A 21,783-nucleotide genomic window follows, 5' to 3' on the forward strand; every position below is an offset into this window, starting at 1 on the left:
GTTTGTATCTGGCAGTGATGTCGATGCAGGCTTGGGTAGTTTGTTACTAGTTCTGATGGCGAGTTGACACGGTGAGAAGACGGCCCGGGTGTTCTTGGGGAAAAGAAATAGATCGACTGTCTAGAGTTGGAGAAAATAAAAGTTCTGAGTTTTGGAGGAAGAAGGTAGAAGAGATTGGGAGGGGGGGAGGCTGGCTGCCTGGGTGTGAACAGGAATTGGAAGGAGGAGAAGGTATGAGATGTAGAAGGAAGGAACGGGCCTCTTGCCGAGGATGATGAGACCGACTCGAAGAGCTGCCTAAGCCAAGCGACCACAGAGGCGCTGGAATATCAAAGTCAGCTGTAACTGCGAAGTTCAATTTCCTAGTTCAATCGAATGTTCGAAGGCGCCGTCAAGTCCGAAGAGAGTGACACAGTAGGTTGGAAGTGACGGACGAGTGACAGAAAAGGGGGCGCATGTGATAAGGGGTTAAGTACGAGTTAGGTAGTTACCCTGTACGAGACCTAAGGATAAGAAAACACCCGCACACCGCCTCTTTAAGGCGGATTGAAATGGGAAGGTAAGATCAGGTAGGTACCTACCTTACTAAATAACAAGTGCGATGTGCAATTGCCAGTCTCAAGAGAGTTCTGAAGGGAGGTGCTTGCCACTAAGACCGCATCACCAGGGCCGACCCCCTAAATCAGCACAATAAGTACAATACCTGAACCTCAAGACCAGATAGGGCGGCAGGACGGAGTCACTTCGTAGCCCATGTGGATGGAGTGAAAGGTCTGTTGGCCGTGTCTGTTTCTGCGTTCAAGTTTTGACCTGAAGCTAGCGCTTCCGATATCCTTATCACGACTTAGGGCAGTGCCGTGAATCTGCCTTGTGCTCACTCCTCTCCTGAGCACGGGAAATCTGGGGTATCATTTGGCTTATTGTCTCGGGATTCAATCTCGACGTACATGGGCAGATAATCAGCGTGAGGCAGCGGTCAAGTTTGGGGCTAAAGAATATACGAAACTATCTGCTTTATATCCAATCTAAAGAGCTGGAAGGACAATGGACAAACGCTGTTTTACCGCTTAGCAAATAGAGGCGGCATCAAAGAGGGGATAATACGGACCAGGATGATCGTGGATTGGGGTTGTCGTCGTCCAGATACGACTCGAAGTTCTGCAAATTACCCCTTTTCTAGCAAGCACTGTGTAATGGAGTCATAAGACAGTAGCCCTATAAGAGGAAACGGTTCTATGTAGTCCGCTGGGCGGCGGAGATAGACCTTCGTACAATAGAGGAGTAGTAGAGAACGGGACTCGGAATCGAACGAAGCAGAAAAGTAGAAGACGGGGAATCTATAAAGTTTTTTACCCATAATCTATAAAAGTACAATCCATATCGCATACATGGCTCCTGGAGCCTAACATCACTTTCTCCTCCTTGGATCTGTGACAATTGTTAGCTTTCGCCGAGCAGCTGAGACAAGCCTGGTAAGAGAGACGTACCTGGCGCCGGCGGCCCCTTTTTCTTCTTCGGGGCGCCTTTCCCGCGGGCTTTCAGTCTGTAGAGTGTTGGTTAGGTACCGGAAGAGTGAGCGGTGAGTGAATGCGACTCACTCTGAAATATGGTCTAGCCGGTCGATTTCATCCTCATTATCAATCTCCAAGCCGAGAGGCTCGAACTCCTTTTGGAAATCGCGGAATGTCATGAGTTTTCTTGGGTAGTAGGACGCAAGAGCAGGCCCTTTGAGTCGCTGCCGCATGATTTTGTTGCCGGTTCGGATGCCCTCGGGGTTGAACGTTGTCGAGAAGAGCTCGCATCGGGCCTAAGGTCAATCGGTTAGCCTTGCGGCAGGGCACCCGTACTTCAGGGACAGCAGACCTTCAGCAAGTCCAGCAACCGCGCGCGAGGAACCGACATCTTGCAGCTACATGGAACGGGCTTGCAATACGAGGAGCACTTCAACAAGAGAGCGCGAAAGCTTGACGTTCACATATGGTTCGCGATGTCTTCTTGGCGTCCAATCGAAAATCACAATCGATGTGGGGCTGCGTAGCTGGCGCACTCTGCGGCAGCCGGCAATCTGCCACTGCTGGACGGCAAGTGGGTCCTGCATTAAAGTGGGGCCTTTACGTGCCCCCGCCCGGTAAAGTGCTGCTGCTAACAACCACAGGAGACCGATCCCACAGACAAATCACCTCAATACCTAGACATACATAATTGCCAGGAAAGGGCAGCAGACATTTCTTCATCAAGATATTTGCGCATATGTTTGTTAGGCGCGCATATAATTTGAAGATTGTAGCTAAGAGGTATGCTGTTCGCTGGGAAGGATCTACATTTTCATGGCCATCTTGAAATCGCTCCACGATCGTTCGGACCTCTCGTCCTAGGTTCCTTCAGGTCGCAAATGCGCCCGCCTCAAACTCTCACATAACGTGTGACTTAGCGAAATAGCTAATATCTCCGCTTTAGGGTGTCAGGTTTTTGGAGGCGCCGCCAGGCCTCCTATTTTACCGTCAGTTCCCGCTAGAACATCAAAATTGAACTCGGAGCTCAAACCCTTCAAAGTCGAATCTCATTCACCGGTTATCAAATCATTATGTCAAAACGCGACCTGAGCCGGTCGACGCCGACACAAGCAGAGCCACCGCACAAGCGCACAAAGACAGACACAGGTATTAACGCGGCCTCGTCAGCAACTCCTCATGTCGGCCCAGTTACATCCATCACAAAATGGACTTCGTCGGCGATCGCGCGGTCCTATCCGCCACTACCAGCGGTCCTAGATCCAGCGCTAGAGACCGCGGCTTTAACGCATTCTGGTATGCGGAACAACGTCATGGATCCAAGCTATGAACGGCTTGAGTGGATAGGAGATGCCTACCTCGAGGTCATCGCCTCTGAGTTAGTCTTTCTCACCTTCCCAACTCTCGAGCCAGGGAAAAGCTCGCAGTATCGAGAAATGCTCGTCCGTAACAGCACACTGGAGAAGTTCTCGAGACACTATGGGTTGGACAAAAGGGCCAACTTCCCAGATGAGTTCGGCTTGGGCGGACGTTCTAATGGGACCACGGCCAACGCAAAGCATCGGGTTAAGGTCTTGGGTGACATTTTCGAGGCGTACGTTGGCGCTATCGTTTTGTCTGATCCAGAGAACGGCTTCAAGCGAGCGTCGGAGTGGATGAAAACCTTGTGGGGCCCGTTATTGGAGAGACATATCCGCGAGGAGGAGAGGAACGGGGGCAACTCAAGCGAGAAAGAACCCCCAAAGTCGGTGCTGGAGCGGATGATTGGCGCACCGGGCGTCAAGCTCGAGTATAGAGATCTGGACTCTAATGGGAAAAAAGACCGCGTTACGAATCAGCCACTGTATTGCGTGGGCTGTTTCCTCCACGGCTGGGGCGAGACGGGATTGCAGCTGGGCTACGGGAGCGCGCTCGGCAAGAAAGAGGCTGGGCAAAAGGCAGCGCAGATGGCGCTGGGGAATAAGAAGCTGATCAAAAAGTATGCAGACAAGAAGGAGGCGTTCATGGCTGCCCGGGCTGCACAGGCATCGGCAGATAAGGGAAGTTAGGTAGGCAAACAAAACGGTCAACTTGCATCCCAACGCAACGCACATCCAGGCACCATCCAGTATTAAAGAAAGCAAAACCGAAGAATTCCTTGATGCGCCCCCTAAATGATGCCTCCCGGCAGGTCATACCCTCTGGCGGTGCGACTCGCCAAACCGCTCAGCCCGGTGCTCCCGGGACCTCGCCCGACCCGTCGACGGGCGCCTTGTCTATCTTCACAAAGCATAAACCTAGGGTCCTACCCTTTCTTATTGAACTTTTCAACCAGGATGAGCGGCTTCTCGTCCAGACCTAGACGACGGGCCTGATTACGGTAGAGTCGTAGACAATGTACACGGCACGTTTATGTGGTACTGACTCCGAACGACTAGAAGATTTTGACGGGTGTCCTGGGGATCGGAATCTGCATTCTGCGCGGGCCGGCTCGGGTGCTTTCTGAAAGTACGAAGTACAAACGCAACGGTCTTCGCTACCAAAGGTGGATGGTCCGATAGTGAAGATGTTCTCAATAAAGACAGTAAGTAAAAAGCGGGTCGTGAATCGTGATCCAGGCAGGCTGAAGCAGGTGCCAGGGGTTTGGCGTTGGATTGTGGGCCCGGAGGCTGTTGCCGACGCAAGTCTGCCGAGGCTCTTGCCCTTTTGGCAGCCATTTCCCAGCAGTGGGGCGGCTACATCACCTCGAATAGGTACATCGACGCGACTTCGTCCCCCTGAGCGAGATGAACACATGAAAATAATAACCTTACGCCTGAGAGCGAGCCTCTGCCTTGCGTGTACAGCTTTTTGACCTGTTGTCGAGTAGTTTTGTTTTGTTTCTCGGTTGGTCCTGCAACGCACGCAGTTTTGGTGTCTCGACGCTCAGGTGCCCCTCTGAATGCGACAATCGCTCGAGACGCGAGCACGACTGAACTCAAAGTTGTAGTATCCTGTCCACACCGGCAGTTCACAAGTTTGGGTCACAATGACAGATTCAATCGGTAAGAATAGGGCATATTACCGCGACTTTGGCAGTTCTCTTGACTCGAGCATGGCTCGGATTGATACTCTTATCTGATTCATTGAAACAGACCGAGTCTTCGTCCATGCTCTCAACACCGTCAAGAAAATTCCCAAGACGGGGGCTGCCCGGCCTCCACCCTCTGACCGAATGCGTCTTTATGGCCTTTACAAGCAGGCCATGGAAGGCGACGTGGATGGCGTCATGGAGCGACCCTCGGCAGAATCGGCGGCCGGTGCGGGCAGCAGCGGCGAAGACATTGTGCGCGAACAGGACAAATGGGATGCGTGGAATGCCCAGAAGGGTCTGAGTCGTACAGAAGCTAAGCGGCGCTATGTTGAGGCGCTGATTGAGACGATGCACAAGTACGCCAATACGCCCAACGCCCTGGCGCTAGTTGCCGAGCTCGAATTTGTCTGGAACCAGGTCAAGAGCAACAGCCCCAGCTCGTCGGAGTCTTCATCGGGACATAGCGGGGCGGGAGGCGTCGAACAACGGGGTGCGAGCGGCTTTGGCGTTGGCGGCGGGAGCAGCATCATTCGCCGATTTCAGCCCCCGTTGAGCGGTGCCGACGGTCCGATGAAGGTTCTCAGTCCGATGAGTGAGGAAGACGAGTCCGAGAGGCGCCTAGCCGAGTTAGGAGAGCAGGGAGAGGATAATCCGGGCGAGTACGCGAGGCGGAATGACAAGCGGTCGAAGCGGATGGAGCGAGCCATCGTCAGACTTTCGGCCGAGATCGCTGCGCTGCGGGAACAGATAGCAACCGGCCGTGAATGGAGGTCTCGCAAGGAGCGGAGCGTTCTTTCCTGGATTAGTTGGGCTTTTTGGGTCGTCACGAAGCACATCACGGCCGATATCATCATCTTACTTCTGTTGCTGCTCTGGATGCGGAAGAGGAGAGACAGGCGGTTCGAGGACCACGTTAGAGGAATCCTGAGCCTTGGTCGGGAATACATCAGAAGAATTCTTCCGGCTCGGTGAGGCTGCTACCGTGTTCGGTACAATCACTGTTTCCCGTGCTGAGGCGCAAGCTGGGCAAAGCGTGCCAACGCTCCGAATCTTCGACGATGCCTCCCGGGTGTCATAGGATGACTGGTGTCGACCTATTTATTGGCTGTCCTCGAGAATCAGCATCATGGCACGCGGGCGAGCACCTTTCTAAAGATCAGGAAAGGGACCGAGACGATCCGTGAAGCATCTGGTTCTCAATGCATTCTAAGGCGAGCCACCTCGATGCATGGACCGGTCGGTTAACGTTTGGTCCGGTGGACAAGCCTGCGGAGCGGACCACCAAATTCCACTCCACCACATCCGATAACAAGAAATCCGAAATAATACTGTCCCCTTGGCCAACCTTGGCCTCTGCGGTATGCAAGCAGGCAAAACCGCCGGGTCCGGCCAACCCGTTATGCAGTCCGACACTATGCCAACCGAGGGGTGGATATGGCCTGCAGAGGAAGATACTATGGCCTGCAGAGGAAGATACTATGGCCTGCAGAGGAAGATACTATGGCCTGCAGAGGAAGATACTATGGCCTGCAGGGGAAGATACGGAGAGACGCGCTCATATTAAGACTAAGAGGGCTCTATCCTGACCAGTTGAGCCGAAACAATGACTTTTCTTAGAGCAACGGCCAGGCTGGGCGAGGGCACCGAGGGCCATGGCAGGCCACGGCAAGACAGCCTGGAGATCAGTCACGGGCCACAATACGAAACCCATATTCTGTTGAAGGCGTTGAAGGCGTCCACAAAACCGCGTCAGATATACAGGAAAACATCTTCCCTCCACTGGTATAAAATTATACACGTTGGATCAAATCGATATTACGATGCAGGGTAATAGGGATGTTTGCATGTTAGACCTTGCAGAACAAAGCTGCCAGAATCGCTAGACCAAACAAATAATCTGCCTTTTCTCTTCACCGCTGTCTTGACGATGATCCAGTAGCTTACCGGGTAGGAAAAGACTCAAGGCTTGAGCTGAGCAAATGAGCAAGTGGGGCCAATTCAAGCCTCACCTGCATAAGTACGAAGTATAAGGGGTCCGCTGCGGAAGGTCGAGCATTGGTTGAGTCGTTGCTGGATCATCCGGGTTATGCCGATGCCTGAGATAACTCAAGAGAAAGCCGGCGGGGTTACTTCATCAGGTCAGCCTCCTCGTCGCCAAACCCCGGAACATCTCATTGGACTCCAGGACTGCCCGGCTACTCAAAATCGTCCTTTGACGGACTCTCCAGGGCCTAATTTTTAACGATGTCGCAGCAAACCCCGGGCCCGGCGGGCCAGAGGCCGCCAGCTTCCAAGATCCCGCCTTTGCAGCATATCGCACCTAGCATCTTTGTCCCACATGAGGACGACATTCTCAAGGTAGAGCCGCCACGAGACCGTGTTGAGCGGCTCAAGCGGATCCTGAAAACCATCGACTACAATCGCGAGGGCGTCAAGGAAAACCTCATGTACATGTTTGAGCGGGAGAAGCGGCGCATTATAGAAGAGGCAACCGCCACGGAGGCGATACAGGGCCAACCAAAGATTCGACCTGGATTGCCCACGGAGGAAGTTGACGCCATTATCAGCAGCATGGAAGCGGAGGCTCAACCCGGAATGGACTACAATATCCAGGATATACCGCAGCTAGACACGCAGCGTCCCATTCCGCCGGATATGCCGCTGAGAGACAGGACGGTGATCCAGTTGCTCAACTTGATTGAGAACGGACTGGTGGAATTGCGTAACTACGAGGGCCACATGGCTGGCATTGCCGACTACTACACGAAGTGTCTCGAACGGGAGCTGGCGATCATCAACGAGGCGGGGATGCGGCCTGAAGAACGGGCAAGCGCGAGGGGATTCTGATGGCGGTCGTCGACAGTGATTACTCCTTGGCGAGAAGCAAGTACCTACACCTGGACGGCAGGCTCATGAAGGCACCAGATCGATAAGACGCTTCTCCAGGGCTTCATTGTCGAAGACAATCAAACTGCTGGGGGAAAAAATGTGGCAACCGGCGGTAAGAACCATTGCTCCTCGAGGCCAAAAGAGGTCTCTCGCATGCATCCAAATCGGAGCCGTAATACTCAATCTAGAGCACAAGATAGAGGAGGACTCTGTGGACGAGCAGTTCAACACGAAAGTGTCAAATTGCCCAACAAAATTCTCCTACAATAAGTGCCCAAAGTACAATGAAGAAAAAAGAGGAAAAAGAGGTCCAAGAAATTCAATGGAGGAAGCTTTTAGAGCGCGATGGTCCGACGGAGCTTACAAACTGCGGAACATAATTGGTCGACTAAGCGACTGCTAGCTCGCTATTCTTCCCGGTGGCCCGTCCACTTTGCCTCACCACATTCGCAAACGGAGACGCTCGTTCAGAAGAAGACTGCGGCCGCCTCCGCTGGAGATAGCCAACCTCTCAACCTCGCATCTCCCCTCCTTAGCTTCGGTCGAGACGGCACCATGTTGAGGCAGACATTGGCTCGGTCGGCTTGGCGGACTGGCAAGCACCCGGCCAGTGCGGCCTGCCGAGCCTTTTCGGCGACAGCTCAGAGACCTGCGGAGGTCGAACTCACAATTGGTGAGCATGCCGCCCTCACGCTACAATTTCGACTGGTGGCATCGTTGCTGATTACTGCTAGATGGAAAGAAGGTTTCTATTGAGGGTGAGAAGACACTACGGTGCCAATTGATGTCTGTCCGCTGATCGTGATGCAGCCGGGTCTGCCTTGATCCAAGCTTGCGAAAAGGCCGGCGTCACCATCCCAAGGTAACACCCGCCAATTGCACATGTCTCTGCTGTAGATTTGCGCTGACCGTTGATAGATACTGCTACCATGAGTACGCCGCTCGCTATACCGTCGATGCTCCATATTCCCGCCGCTCACGCTAACAAATCCCTCGACAGGAAACTCATGATTGCCGGAAACTGCCGCATGTGCCTGGTCGAAGTCGAGCGGTCACCCAAGCCCGTTGCCTCGTGCGCCTGGCCTGTACAACCTGGCATGGTCGTCAAGACCAACTCTCCCCTGACACACAAGGCGCGCGAAGGCGTAATGGAGTTCCTGCTAGCGAACCATCCGCTGGACTGCCCCATCTGCGACCAGGGTGGCGAATGCGATCTCCAAGATCAGTCGATGCGATACGGCGCTGACCGTGGCCGGTTCCACGAGATCGGAGGAAAGCGCGCAGTAGAGGATAAGAATATCGGGCCCCTCATCAAAACGTCGATGAACAGGTGTATCCACTGCACAAGATGTGTGCGGTTCGCCAATGACATAGCCGGTGCTCCAGAGCTCGGTTCGACAGGCCGCGGCAATGACCTGCAGATTGGGACGTACCTCGAACAGAATCTCGACTCTGAACTCTCCGGTAACGTTATCGACCTTTGCCCCGTTGGAGCCCTGACATCGAAGCCCTACGCCTTCCGAGCCCGACCTTGGGAGCTCAAGCGCACCGAATCGATTGACGTTCTGGATGGTCTCGGCTCTAATATTCGTGTGGACTCGCGTGGCCTAGAGGTCATGCGCATCCTTCCCCGGCTCAACGACGACGTTAATGAGGAATGGATCAATGACAAGACCAGGTTCGCCTGCGATGGTCTCAAGACGCAGAGACTCACGATCCCCCTGGTGCGAAGGGAAGGCAAGTTTGAGCCCGCGACATGGGAGCAAGCCCTCACCGAGCTCGCTCACGCGTACCAGACGCTGGCTCCCAAAGACCACGAATTCAAGGTCATAGCCGGTGAGCTCACCGAGGTTGAGTCGCTCGTCGCCATGAAGGATCTTGCAAACAGGCTTGGCTCGGAAAATCTTGCCCTTGACATGCCGTCTGGCAACCGACCGATTGCGCACGGTATTGATGTGCGGTCAAATTACCTCTTTAACTCCAGAATCTGGGGCATTGAGTCTGCGGACTGCATGCTCCTGATCGGCACGAATCCGAGACACGAGGCCGCCGTCCTGAACGCCCGCATCAGGAAGCAGTGGCTACGGTCAGACCTCGAGATCGGTGTCGTTGGTGAGACATGGGACTCTACCTTTGGGTTTGAGCACCTGGGTACGGACCTAGCGGCCCTCAAGAAAGCGCTGTCTGGTCCGTTCGGCAAGAAGCTCCAGGCGGCCAAGAGACCCATGATCATTGTGGGCTCTGGTGTTACCGAGCATCCTGATGCCAAGGCCTTCTACGAGCTCGTCGGCAGCTTCGTCGACAAGAACGCGGCCAATTTCTTGACCGAAGAGTGGAATGGGTACAACGTCCTCCAGCGGGCCGCTTCACGGGCTGGCGCGTATGAGGTTGGCTTTGTCACCTCGTCGCCCGAGATTCTCGAAGCCAAGCCCAAGTTCGTCTGGCTCCTGGGCGCCGACGAGCTCAGCGAGGGCGACATTCCCAAGGACGCCTTCGTTGTTTACCAAGGCCACCACGGCGACCGGGGCGCCCAGATTGCGGACATTATCCTGCCCGGCGCTGCGTACACGGAGAAGGCCGGCACATATGTCAACACGGAGGGCCGTGTGCAGATGACGCGTGCCGCGACCGGTCTGCCCGGCGCCGCCCGCACGGACTGGAAGATCATCCGTGCGGCGAGCGAATTCCTCGGTGTTCCTTTGCCGTACGACGACGTAGCCCAGCTCAGGGACCGGATGGTCGAGATCAGCCCGGCCCTCGCTGCGTACGATGTTGTAGAGCCAGTTGCGCTGCCGCAGCTGAGCAAGGTGCAGCTGGTGGACCAGAACAAGGGCGCCAAGGCCACCGGCAGGCCGCTGAAGAGGGTGATAGAGAACTTCTACTTTACTGATGTCATTTCAAGAAGGTCAGTCTCCCCCCGCTGCAATCCCCCAGCTTCCCCTTTGCTGCTGAAGTAAGTCTGACTTTCTGACCTCAGCTCACCAACCATGGCGCGCTGCTCGGCGGCCAAGGAGACGGGTGATCCCCGAACCAACTTCATGGCGCCTGGCATGGAGGAGGATAGGCCGATGGGTCAGGTCGCATATGGGGCGTAGACAAAATAAACGAGCCTGTAAAGAGGAAGATTTTGTTGTACCGCTAGTAGAATACCACGTGTCTATAGCTTCCATCGCTGTCCCGGTGAGTCTGTCGTTGAGCCAGCCCCCCTCTGACAGCGACCTGCTTTTCTGTTTCCTTTTTCCCTTTGTCTGGTTTGTTTCTGCTGTTGTTTTGTTGTTCAAGCATAAGTGGGAGTCAATGGGCGGCTACCGGGTAGCTAGGCTAGCTAGCTACCTTTGAAATTCCAGTATGAAGAGCAGATAGGTACTGGGTAGGGGTGATTTCAATTTGAGTATACTGTACATAAGGTATCGATTAAGGGATGCTATGTTACTTGACGGTTCGTTGTACGACGGCTACGGCAAGATACAACTCCCGTGTCTGGTGACGGTAAGACCCCCGCAGCGTTAGGAGTGAGGTGATCTAATTCGCCTGTTGTGGACGGATGCCCCGGCTATTCACGGTCGTTGTCCTGCCGCTTGTGCCTGTTGCAAGGTTGGATATGCGGCGTGTTGTCGGTCTCCTTTTTGATGGACACGAGAAGCTCCTCACGTCTGTGGAGGGTAATGCTGGGTGTGAATTCAATAAGCCTTTGGCAAATGGTTCTTTCCTGTCGTACCTTGATCACTACCCAGAGGTTCCCTCGACCTCTGAGGCCGTGTTGTCCGTGTCTTCCGGCAGCGGCGGAAACTCTTTGTCCACTACATTGCCCAGGACACTGGTCCGTTGTAGTTCGTCGGATGGTGAATCCTTTTCCCAAGGCTTACGAGGCGCTTTCATCTTACCGAAAGGTGTAACCCCCTGGGCGGCGTAGCCTGTAAGTTTTCTTCTCAAGTGACCAATGGAAAGCCAGTGGGGAAGATAAACTCACCGGTGGCCTCACGACTGTATTCGGAATCTCCTTGATCCCAGATATTGGCTTCCCCATCGTGACAGCCTCGATCAAAGCCTGGAAGTTATCCGGATAAGGCGCTCCCTCGCCGGTGTTGGCGTGGAGGGCCCCGTCGTCGGCCTTCTTGCTGGCGTCAACTTTTGGGGCATTCAGTTGCCACGAGGGCACGGCTTGAGGAGCATGGGGTTTGTCGGGGGACGGCCGGGTTGGTGTAGCACCACCCATGCGCTGTTGGATATCTTCGAGCTTGGCGAGGATGGAGGCGTCAGGGTTGGAGGATGAGTGAGCGGCGCTGTAGGCCTCATAGGCGGAACGGTCAATGTCGTAGTTGAACCGCGACTTGTACCACCAGATGCGGGCTTGAAGAGTGGTGTTTAATGCCTTTTGACGTGTGAAGGCGTCATCTTTGCTGGCGAGAAACGGACCCAGTGTGGCCATGAGGCCTTGCTATGCAGCTCGGTTAACAGGGAAACTCTCTTGTAAGCGGGGTATGGAAAGCGTATGGGATAATAAGAGGATTGGGCGCGTTGCCTTACAAGGAATGAACGATCCCGCACCCAGGGATACAAGTCAAATTTGGCAAATTCGGCATCATGGCTGCTTGTTGACTGCGGCGAGGCAGAGGCCGGTTTGTCCGTGTTTGAGTCCATCTGGAAGAGTACTCATCTGAAAACGGAACGTGGAAGGTGCGTTTGGGTTGTTTCAAGGTGTGTGTGATGTTAGTTGTAGTAGATCTTGCTATCAATGTCTCAATTGCGTCGAATATGGGGGAATAGTATACATTGATTTGATGATTATTGCCAATGGGTGGCCTGCTCAGTCGCAGTCACAATGGCATTCCTTACATCCTATCTGACGATGGCATGTGAAAAACATGGGTAATTATCACCAACGTCGCGGAACAAGTAACCGGCGCACGGGCCACACCGCGGTACAGACAACTCAGGACTACAAGTGCCTTGGACATATAGTGGAAGTCCTTGGCTCTAAGGAACATTGCGTGTAGGAGAACAAAAGGAGTTAACTTATAATCTGCAAAGAGGGAGCCTGCCACCCGGGAACAAAGAGGTTCTGAAGGAACCTCATTTCAATCGTCCCCAGTTGGAACTTGATATGAACTGAAGTGGACTGAACCGAACACTTCAAGTTGACGGACTGGGGAGCGATAACCGTACGCACACTGTTCTGCACTTCAAATTCAAGAAGGGCAGTAACCACTCATACCACTTTGGGTGGTAGGCACAAAGATCGATTTACAATACTTCGTACACCCCGCTGTCTTTGAAATCTTCATTAAAGTTTAACCTTTTACTGCAGTGGTATTGGCAGTCGAGGATTCAGTTGGATCGGTCATCGAAGGAACTTCAAATTCAACTTATCGCTTGTCACACCGTGTCAACTGGCGATACGCACTGGCAGTCACCTTCCCACTCCCCAGACGTCGGTTCTTCAACTCGTCTCGACTCCATCTCTCAATTTGGAGACGGGACCCATATCTGCCACTCGCAATGCGTCGTGTCGTCGCCCAAGCCTTCCGTACCGCCTATCAATGCACAGCCAGGGGCATTCGCTCTAACGGCCGCCGGGCCCCTTCTTTTCTGCCTCAGCCGACGGCCAAGGGCGCCGCCGCGACCCGCCGCTTCTTATCGACAACAATCGCCGCCCGCAGTTCCCGTCCCCGGACGGCCGGCATTGGTCCGACTGGCGAATCAGCCCGCTCATCGATGTATTTTCGACGGGCTTCGGTAGCGCTGGTCTCGGCACTGGTGGGATACGGCGCCTGGTACTCGTACGGCGGCAACGGCAACGACAGCATCATCAAGCGCGCGTACTCATCTGCCGGGACGGCCACAACGGGAGAGGAGGACGCGGCGCCGACACGTTCAGTTCTGGTGATTGGGGCTGACGAACTCCACACTGGCACCTTTGTCGGAGAAGGCCCAATATCCAAGACCACGGCCGACGACGGGAGGCGTGTGATTGAGATGTTGACGCCCGAGCAGGCCACTCAAAAACTGCGGAGGAGCGAGCAGTCGTACTTTGTCAACCGCGGACAGGGTGTTGTACGCTACGATATCGTGCAGCTACCGAGCAATGATCCGATCGAGGATGACCACGCCGAGAAAATCGTTGAGATACCCAACAGGAAGGAGGGTGCCGAAACTACTGACTGGATGTTCTGGGGTGTTTTTGACGGCCATTCGTAGGTTTCATGCTGATGAATAAGTTTGTGACCCTGGGTGGCTGATAATTGCGGTTACAGAGGATGGACGACCTCGGCAAAGCTCCGCCAGGCCTTGGTCAGCTTTGTGGCCCGGGAGCTCAACGATACCTACAAGGCGGCTGGACTGACGCCATCGAGCGAGGCTGTCGATGCCGCAATCAAGAGAGGATTTCTCAAGTTGGATGACGAGATTGTCAACCAGAGCGTACAAAAGGTCATGCAAGCCAACAATAAGATCGCCGCGGCCGAGCTTCTAGCCCCGGCCCTGTCCGGATCCTGCGCACTCCTCTCCTTCTACGACAGCCGATCCAAGCTGCTGCGGGTGGCATGCACGGGCGACTCCAGGGCAGTCCTGGGCCGTCGGTCGCCCTCCGGCAAGTGGACTGCGACGCCGCTTTCCGTTGACCAGACGGGCAGCAACCCTGACGAAGCGGACCGGCTACGAAAGATGCACCCCAACGAGCCCTATGTCGTTCGTAACGGGCGCGTACTCGGCGGGCTGGAGCCAACACGCGCGTTTGGAGATGCCAGCTACAAGTGGACGCGGGAAATCTCGGAGAAGCTCAAGCAACACTTCTTCGCCCGATCCATCTCTCCGATTCTCAAGACGCCTCCCTACGTGACTGCTGAGCCCGTCATTACCACCACCAAGATCGAGCCGGAGAAGGGTGATTTTGTGGTTATGGCTACCGACGGGCTTTGGGAAATGCTTACCAACGACGAAGTTGTTGGCCTGGTTGGCAAGTGGATCGAGAGCCAAGCCAAGGGCTCGACAAACTCGCAGTTCGACTCGGTCTGGACGCGGCTTTTTGGGTCACGCGGCCAGAGTCCGCTCCCCGTTGAGTCAAAGCACGGTGATGACGGCAGCGGAGGCCAGAAGACACCGTTCCGCGGCATGCGGCAGTGGTCATCTCCCTCAGACAGCTTTGTGGTACAGGACATGAATGTTGCTACACATTTGGTCCGTAACGCGCTCGGCGGCAGGAATCAAGAGCAGGTGTCGGCGCTGCTCACCCTACCGGCCCCCTTTTCCAGGCGGTATCGGGATGACCTGACCGTTCAGGTTATCTTCTTTGGCAACGGCGAGAAGACTGGCGAGGTGTTGATCAACACAGACGCAACTGCGCCGGCGCAACCTATCAAGGCTAAGCTATAGACTTTACTTAGTCTCTAGGGGTTTTGTGGGCTCTGGGATTATGCATGGATCATCTTGGGCTGGGTAAGCGGTTTGGCGCAAGGGTTGATATACCAAGCAGCGATGCGTTGCGGCATGATTTGTTCATGGAGTTTACTACTGTTAGTTTTCAGCGTATTGTTGCATCACTTGTAGACAGGACGGTAGCTCGATGGGCGAGCCAGCAATCAGAATACATATTTCCTGAATGGGATGCTTCCTTCCATCTGCCCGCCAGGAAGGAGTCTGGCTCTTTCGTTTCGGGGATTCTGCGGCGTATTGAGGCAGATTTGCCGAAGTGTGGTTGGTCTTCAGGGTCTTCGCATCCCCCTGTGCTTAAAATGGAAGCTGTGTTTCCACCAGGTGTAATACATGTACTTCATATGAAGAAGAGTAAGGTGATTATTCATCGCATCAACCTCGTTTCTCGGTCTGCTGCCGTCGCCTTTGATAGCTTATACCTCATACCCAGCATGGAAGATGTTATTGGCGACTAATTGAACGGCCAACTTAGCTGCATCGGTACCTGATCTGGATCGAGAATCGGGGAAGTGCCTATAAGCTGCGAGATAACCGCTGGCGCGACGCGCCAAGTTACAGGTGGGACGTTACCTAGACAGGTAGCTTTCCGCGGACGAGCAAGGGTTGAGCTCGCTTAGTTTGGTGCCGTATCCTGACGTCACAGGCTTGCTGTCAGCACTACCTTGGGCTTGTCTCCTAGCTCCTACCAGCAGGATTCACCACCCTTGATGGATCACTGCCACCCCTCGCGCCCCTCTCGTGCCTTACCTTTAGCTACCCTACCTCGCCTACTCGGTTGTCTGCAGAAGTGGTGGGCAGGACGTTGATCTTTGTTTCCCGTCTCCAATAGCTTTGTATCTTTTTGTTCCTTTTCCAGCATTTCCTTCCTCCCATTGTCAGGCACTTTTCAGGGACTCGTTGCTGTACGACGTGTCGGTCCTCCCTTTTCAAACTACTCTAGCTTGCTGCTCCGATTGCGCCTTGCGATCAACTAACACTTTGGGTATCAAGACCGCACACCTTTCACGGCCTCGCCATGGTTGTCTTCGACGGCCACGAGTACTTGACCGAGGAGGAGAAGAGACTCAAGGAGGACCGCAATCGTACAAAGTATTGGAAGAAATGGGGATCATATGTTGCCGAAAGACAGTGGGCAACTGGCAAGTCTCAGCTTTCCGGATGCGAATGTTGCCTTGTCTAACTAGGCCAATGCAGTGCGAGAGGACTACAGCGCCGACGGCGATGCGTGGAGTCGTAAGTTTAGGCCCAGGCCCAGGCCGTGATTTCCGTCCTCTCAGCCTAACGGGACCATGCTCACACTACTGCTAGACTTTCCCCACGACCACGCCCGGTCCCGCGCATATCGGTGGGGTGAGGACGGCATTGCTGGTGTTTGCGACACACATGGCCTCCAGAACATCGCTTTCGCTTTCTGGAATGAGAAGGAGTAGGACTGATTGCGCCTTTTGAGCTTGCTCAAGCCAATTTGCTGACAGATGCCAGCCCCTTTCTCAAAGAGAGGCTGTTCGGGTTGTCTAACCCACAGGGAAACCACGGCGAGAGCATCAAGGAGGCGCACTTTCACTTGGATAATACACCGGTGAGTTATATCCGTACCAGCACTTGTTCAGGAGCCAACTGCTAACTATGTATCCTCAGACGGTAAGACCTGCTCTACGATGAGGAAGACATCAGAGCTCAAGCTCATGTGTACCAGCACTCGTATATGAAATTCCTGTACAAATATCCGCAGAAGCCGTTTCCCTACGAAGACCTACTCAAAGAGAACGCGAAACGGGGCAAGGAGGATAAGGAGTACCAGATCCTCGACACGGGCGTCTTCGATGAGGACCGCTACTGGGATATCTTCATCGAGACGGCCAAGGAAGATGATGACCCAGATGAGCTTCTCTTCCGCGTCACTGCTTGGAATAGAGGCCCGGACCCTGCTCCGCTCCACATCATCCCCCATGTGTGGTTCCGCAATACCTGGGCCTGGGGTCGGGAGCCCCCCGAGAAGAAGCCTTCAATTGGTGTTCATGACGAGAATTTGATGAAATCGAGGCACCACTCGTTGGGAGACCGTTATGTCCTCCTCTCCCCTTCTCCTGGGGTCGGCCCAAGTGGGGAGGACGTCCAGCCAGAGTTGATCTTTACCGAGAACGACACCAACTTTGAGCTGCTCTACAATGGCAAGAACGAATCCCCATACGTCAAGGATGCCTTCCATCGCTATATTATCAACCGCGAAAAAGGGGCTGTAAACCCAAGCCAGGTGGGAACAAAGGCTGCGGCGTGGTTCGCATTCAATGAAGCTGGCGGAGTCAACCCGGGCGAGTGCGCAGGTATTGCCCCATTCTCTCAATCCAGTCCATCTGCGGTACTGACGAGAAGTAGTTGTTCGATTCCGTTTCTCTAGGAAAGCAGAGACATACCTGGACGAAGAGGAGTTTGACGACATCATTGAGAGAAGGCGAGAGGAGGCCGACGACTTCTACTATCACATCAGCCCATTGCCAATGCCTGATGATCTCCGCAACATTCAGCGGCAGGCGTTTGCAGGCATGATGTGGTGTAAGCAGCACTATCTTTTCATCTGGGACGAGTGGGCGAATGGAGATCCCTCCCAGCCGCCACCGCCCCCTGAGCGAAAGGGCATTCGCAATTCTGCTTGGAAGCACCTACACTGCGATGACATTCTATCCATGCCTGATTCTTGGGAGTATCCCTTTTTCGCCGCTTGGGACACGAGCTTCCATTGCATTACGCTGGCCATGATCGATCCGGAATTTGCCAAGAAGCAGCTTGATCTCTTCACCCGCGAGTGGTACTGCCACCCTAACGGCCAGCTTCCTGCGTAAGTGAGTTCTCAGGGATGCAGAAGGAGCAGAGACTGACGCTCTACAGATACGAGTGGAACTTCAGCGATGTTAACCCCCCGGTTCACGCTTGGGCGACATTCCGTGTGTTCAAAATCGAGCGCAAGCTCTATGGGAAACAAGATCTCGACTTCCTCGAGAGAGTATTCCAGAAGTTGTTGCTGAACTTCACCTGGTGGGTTAACCGGAAAGATGTTGATGGCAAGAATGTGTTTGAGGGTGGTTTTCTCGGACTGGACAATATCGGCCTCTTCAACCGTTCCGAGCCACTGCCTACGGGTGGTACGCTAGAGCAAGCGGACAGCACAGGTTGGATGGCCTTTTACTGCCTCAATATGCTCAACATCGCCCTGGAGCTCGCAAAACATCGGCGCATCTACGAGGACATTGCCAGTAAATTCTTCGAGCACTTTATCCTCATCAGCGATGCAATGACCTGGAGAATGGGCAAAAAGGAGGAACAGTCGCTCTGGAACGATCAGGATGGATTTTACTATGACGCTATTTCATGGGGTGGTCCCTGGATTCAGCAGATGCCGGTCAGGTCTTTAGTTGGCCTGATTCCGCTCTACGCAACCCTCACTCTGGAACCCGAGCTCATCAACAAGTTGCCAGCCTTCAAGAAGCGCGTCGACTGGTTCATGGCCAACCGGTGCGATGTAGCAGAAAGGACAATGCACAGCATTCGCAGGCGTGGAAAGGGCAACAGGATCCTCCTCTCCCTTGTCAACAAGGAGCGGTTGGTAAAGATCCTTGAGCGCATGTTGGATGAAGATGAATTCTTCAGCCCGCACGGTATTCGCTCCCTATCCAAGTACCACAAGGAGCACCCTTACTCCATGGAGGTCAATGGACAAACCTTCAAAGTGGGATATGTGCCTGGGGACTCGGACAGCGGTCTTTTCGGTGGAAACAGCAACTGGCGAGGACCCATCTGGCTGTGTGTAAACTTCCTGCTGGTAGAATCGCTCCAGCGCTTCTATCTGTTCTTTGGACAGGATTTGCAAGTCGAGTGCCCGGTCGGCTCGGGCGACTATATGCATCTCGGGCATGTCTCGGAGGAAATCCAGCACCGCCTGCAGCATCTCTTTGCCCGTGGCGATGACGGCCGGCGGAGCATCAACGGCGGAAATGACACTCTCGACTTCGACCCCAACTGGAAGGACTATCTGTGGTTCTACGAGTTCTTTGACGGCGACACCGGGCGGGGCCTTGGGGCGACACACCAGTGCGGTTGGACTGGCCTGATTGCCCGCATGATTCACGATACAGGGTAAGCCACCCTTCTACCCTTTCCTTCCTCCCCTCTCCCCGCGGTAACACTAACAAATTCACCCCATCTCCAGCATCAACTGTCGCCTCCCGCAGACCCCTCGCACCCCGGGTGTCGGCATGTCCCATTACTTTGACGACATCCTCCACCGCCACGTTCCCGGTGGCGCCCGGACGCCTCGCTCTCCCATGCTCTCGCCCAACGCGCCTCGTCTCAGGCGGAGCTCCACGAGCAGGTCCATCGCCTCCCGCAGCGACTTCAGCATGCCCAACCGCGGTTTAGGGAGCTATGAAAGTGTTGCCGATGAAGACCCCTATGCTGTCAACGGCGACTCCCATGTTAGACGCGGGTCGGCTGGTACCCAGGCCATGATGAACGACCCGGATCGTGTCAGGGCCAGGCAGGAGGCGGACGCCCACCTGCACACCTACATCTCGCGTGAGCTGGAGAAGCTTCAGGTGGAGCGCGAGGTGAATAAGGAGCCGGACGAGTTTGAGGTCGAGGCTTGAGGGGGGCTGTTCTACATGGTTGTTGTATGACACAAAATTGGGGCTCGGAAAACGAGCGCTTGAGATTAGAGTTGTTATGTTTCAGGGGCTCAAACCTAGTACCTTGCGTAGATAGACATGCAGTATATATATACAGATGCGCTGGGATTCGAAGTTGACCGCGACCTGAATGTTTGCCTGCGGATAGAGATCCAAGCAATAAGATGGTCATCGTCGTGTCTGGACGGGGGTGCTTGTGCTCCTTGATACATAGGTCAAAGATTCAAAGCAAATTTTCATCAAGCGTCAGTGGTTTAGTGGTAAAATCCATCGTTGCCATCGATGGGCCCCGCGTTCGATTCGCGGCTGACGCAAGATCCTGAACTTCAATTTTTGATCTGACAATCAAACGACTTTTGCACATTTTTGACTCTCTTTAAGTCTCCCAATGTGTCGTGTATACCCATGAATATTCAGACTATGAAGCTGCAGTATGGTAGGTAGGCTCGGGATAGGCAATACCAATTTCTTCGTGCCGCTCAGTCGTTTCTGGCACAGGGCTTTTTTGCCCGAAGGACCGATACAGATTTCATCCTGGGTTGGTATATAGGGCATAGGCAGACTTTAGCCAATAAATGGTGACCAACGTTTTCAGAGTGAATGGCTAATCTCATTGTCCTATCAGATGAGGAATCATGAAGATACACCGAGGAGCAATGGACGAGCTTCCTAGATGAAAGTATCGAGAAGCTTATAGGAGCGGGTGTTCGCAGAGTGCCCGGGGTCCATGTTACCAACACTCTGGCCCGCCGGACATTGGACGTTGGGCCCATGTGAAGTTATACAGATAAGCTTCTTCGAAATGAGAGCAGGATTAGGGAGGATGATTTCTATTCAGCTCATATACATAGAGGCGCCGACTCGACCGGAGCCATTCTTAGACACGGCACATTGCTCCCCTGGTCAACTCAACACACCCCACTGGTACAAAAGTAAAAGTGATTTACAGGGTGTCGGTAAGGAGCTTGTTCATCTTGGCCAGTTTGGATGACACGCTCAGATCAATTGTCCTCTCGCCGACCTCCACAATCAGGCCGCCAACAATGTCGGGGTTCACCTGAGCAGTATTAGCATTGAGTAAAGGGGTGCTGTGAAGAGGGCCGCCGAGAACGCACCGTGTTCTTGACCTTGAGCTTCTGGCCAGGGGAGATGTAGTTTGACTTGGAGACGGCAGTCTCAAGGCGGTTCAGAGTCTTGTTGTCGAGAGGCTGTCATGTGATCCCCCTATCAGCACTGCATTCACTCCAGATCGCCTGAATTCATTCAAATATTTGTCTGGCCCGGCCGGGGGAAAGAACAGTCGTACCTGAGCGCTGGTAACCACCATCTCGACCTCACCACGAGCAGCGCTCATCAGCTCGCCAAACTTGTTGCAGACACCGGGGAGCAGGCCCAGACGGTTGTTTTCGGCGAGGGTGGAGAGGAAGTTCTTGACCGTCTCGCCAGTGGCACCGGCCTGCTTCTGCAGCTCGGCCACGATGGCGGACTTGTCCGAGGCTGATAGGGTCGGGGCCCCGAGGATCGTGGCGAGCTTCTGGTCCTTTTGCAGGAGGGTGCCGAGGGCAGCGACGCCCTTGGCCGTGGGCTCGAGGGAAGATGTCTTGACGGCGGCCGTGTACTATTGAATTCGAGCAAAAAGCAAATTAACGCAGGTTAGTCTTGGATCGTTTTGCGTGTTCGCTTCGTAGGCGGGAGAGTATCGGATGCAGGGAAGGCATTTCCTAACTGCTCTCTCCAAAGGAGAAAGCTGGGAAACACCAATTGGGCGGTCTAGGACGGGCGTACCAGAGCAGTGGCATAGGTGCCGTCGAGGCCGAAGAGGGCGACCGGAGGTTTCACCCTGTCGCTCGAGGCCGGCGCGGCGAAGGTGCGAGTTTGGCCGACGAGGGCACGCTGGGGAGCTGCCGTCCGCGCGGAGCGCAGCAATGCCTGTCGCGAGATCATGGTGGCTATGGAATCGGGTGCGATGATGGGACCTCGAATGTGGTGAAGCAAGCTTTCCCTTCAGTTTTCAAGGGATGGGGTTGGATGCTCGGTCAATTCTAGTTGCCTGAGGCAGAAACTTCTGGGCAACTGGGTGAATAAATTCCGCCTAAGGTTACGGAGTACTCCGTGGATGGTGCATAAAACCAGCCACTTAACGGTTTTCAAAAGCTGTGTTTGCAACTTGCGGGTAGCAAGACTGATAATTTGATGAACCGTACACTGAAGTTGAAGAAAG

General features: G+C 54.2%; 8 protein-coding genes and 1 non-coding gene across 9 annotated transcripts; 6 read left to right on the plus strand and 3 right to left on the minus strand.

The window, feature by feature from the left end:
• Positions 1-975: 975 nt before the first annotated feature.
• N656DRAFT_775620 (uncharacterized protein) lies at positions 976-1,909 on the minus strand. The gene is made up of 4 exons (XM_064814479.1): positions 1,864-1,909; positions 1,599-1,807; positions 1,488-1,543; positions 976-1,428 (listed from the first exon to the last, which is right to left on the minus strand). The coding sequence occupies exons 1-4, from the start codon at positions 1,900-1,902 to the stop codon at positions 1,409-1,411; spliced, it is 324 nt and encodes a 107-aa protein (XP_064673254.1). The 5' UTR covers positions 1,903-1,909; the 3' UTR covers positions 976-1,408.
• A 466-nt stretch (positions 1,910-2,375) lies between these two features.
• On the plus strand, positions 2,376-3,704 carry N656DRAFT_393224 (ribonuclease III). The gene is made up of 2 exons (XM_064809505.1): positions 2,376-2,388; positions 2,458-3,704. Exon 2 carries the CDS (start codon positions 2,585-2,587, stop codon positions 3,557-3,559), a length of 975 nt encoding a protein of 324 aa, XP_064673255.1. The 5' UTR covers positions 2,376-2,388; positions 2,458-2,584; the 3' UTR covers positions 3,560-3,704.
• An 814-nt stretch (positions 3,705-4,518) lies between these two features.
• On the plus strand, positions 4,519-5,535 carry N656DRAFT_795394 (acyl-CoA binding protein; the record flags this gene model as incomplete). The annotated part of the gene is made up of 2 exons (XM_064817404.1): positions 4,519-4,534; positions 4,625-5,535. The coding sequence occupies 2 exons, from the start codon at positions 4,519-4,521 to the stop codon at positions 5,533-5,535; spliced, it is 927 nt and encodes a 308-aa protein (XP_064673256.1).
• A 1,272-nt stretch (positions 5,536-6,807) lies between these two features.
• Positions 6,808-7,410, plus strand: N656DRAFT_795395 (uncharacterized protein; the record flags this gene model as incomplete). The annotated part of the gene is made up of 1 exon (XM_064817405.1): positions 6,808-7,410. One exon carries the CDS (start codon positions 6,808-6,810, stop codon positions 7,408-7,410), a length of 603 nt encoding a protein of 200 aa, XP_064673257.1.
• A 597-nt stretch (positions 7,411-8,007) lies between these two features.
• N656DRAFT_703134 (NADH-quinone oxidoreductase) lies at positions 8,008-10,547 on the plus strand (the record flags this gene model as incomplete). Its single annotated transcript, XM_064811079.1, has 6 exons — positions 8,008-8,125; positions 8,187-8,210; positions 8,263-8,314; positions 8,371-8,385; positions 8,453-10,357; positions 10,430-10,547. The coding sequence occupies 6 exons, from the start codon at positions 8,008-8,010 to the stop codon at positions 10,545-10,547; spliced, it is 2,232 nt and encodes a 743-aa protein (XP_064673258.1).
• A 458-nt stretch (positions 10,548-11,005) lies between these two features.
• Positions 11,006-12,093, minus strand: N656DRAFT_842517 (uncharacterized protein; the record flags this gene model as incomplete). Its single annotated transcript, XM_064819047.1, has 4 exons — positions 11,006-11,120; positions 11,183-11,352; positions 11,423-11,890; positions 11,980-12,093. 4 exons carry the CDS (start codon positions 12,091-12,093, stop codon positions 11,006-11,008), a joined length of 867 nt encoding a protein of 288 aa, XP_064673259.1.
• Positions 12,094-12,713: 620 nt separating this feature from the next.
• On the plus strand, positions 12,714-19,669 carry N656DRAFT_834827 (protein phosphatase 2c). Its single transcript, XM_064818733.1, has 10 exons — positions 12,714-13,646; positions 13,707-14,768; positions 15,874-16,022; positions 16,078-16,116; positions 16,192-16,309; positions 16,366-16,462; positions 16,577-17,207; positions 17,260-17,719; positions 17,770-19,014; positions 19,088-19,669. The coding sequence occupies exons 1-10, from the start codon at positions 12,952-12,954 to the stop codon at positions 19,521-19,523; spliced, it is 4,932 nt and encodes a 1,643-aa protein (XP_064673260.1). The 5' UTR covers positions 12,714-12,951; the 3' UTR covers positions 19,524-19,669.
• A 136-nt stretch (positions 19,670-19,805) lies between these two features.
• On the plus strand, positions 19,806-19,876 carry N656DRAFT_t27. Its single transcript has one exon. It is a non-coding gene; the product is annotated as a tRNA-Gly (tRNA).
• A 629-nt stretch (positions 19,877-20,505) lies between these two features.
• N656DRAFT_702377 (mitochondrial ATP synthase subunit 5-like protein) lies at positions 20,506-21,506 on the minus strand (the record flags this gene model as incomplete). The annotated part of the gene is made up of 4 exons (XM_064811020.1): positions 20,506-20,619; positions 20,678-20,770; positions 20,869-21,180; positions 21,348-21,506. 4 exons carry the CDS (start codon positions 21,504-21,506, stop codon positions 20,506-20,508), a joined length of 678 nt encoding a protein of 225 aa, XP_064673261.1.
• Positions 21,507-21,783: the final 277 nt, after the last annotated feature.

The sequence above is a fragment of the Canariomyces notabilis genome, assembly GCF_033297395.1.
Source record: "Canariomyces notabilis strain CBS 508.74 unplaced genomic scaffold N656scaffold_3, whole genome shotgun sequence".
Lineage (NCBI taxonomy): Eukaryota > Fungi > Ascomycota > Sordariomycetes > Sordariales > Chaetomiaceae > Canariomyces > Canariomyces notabilis.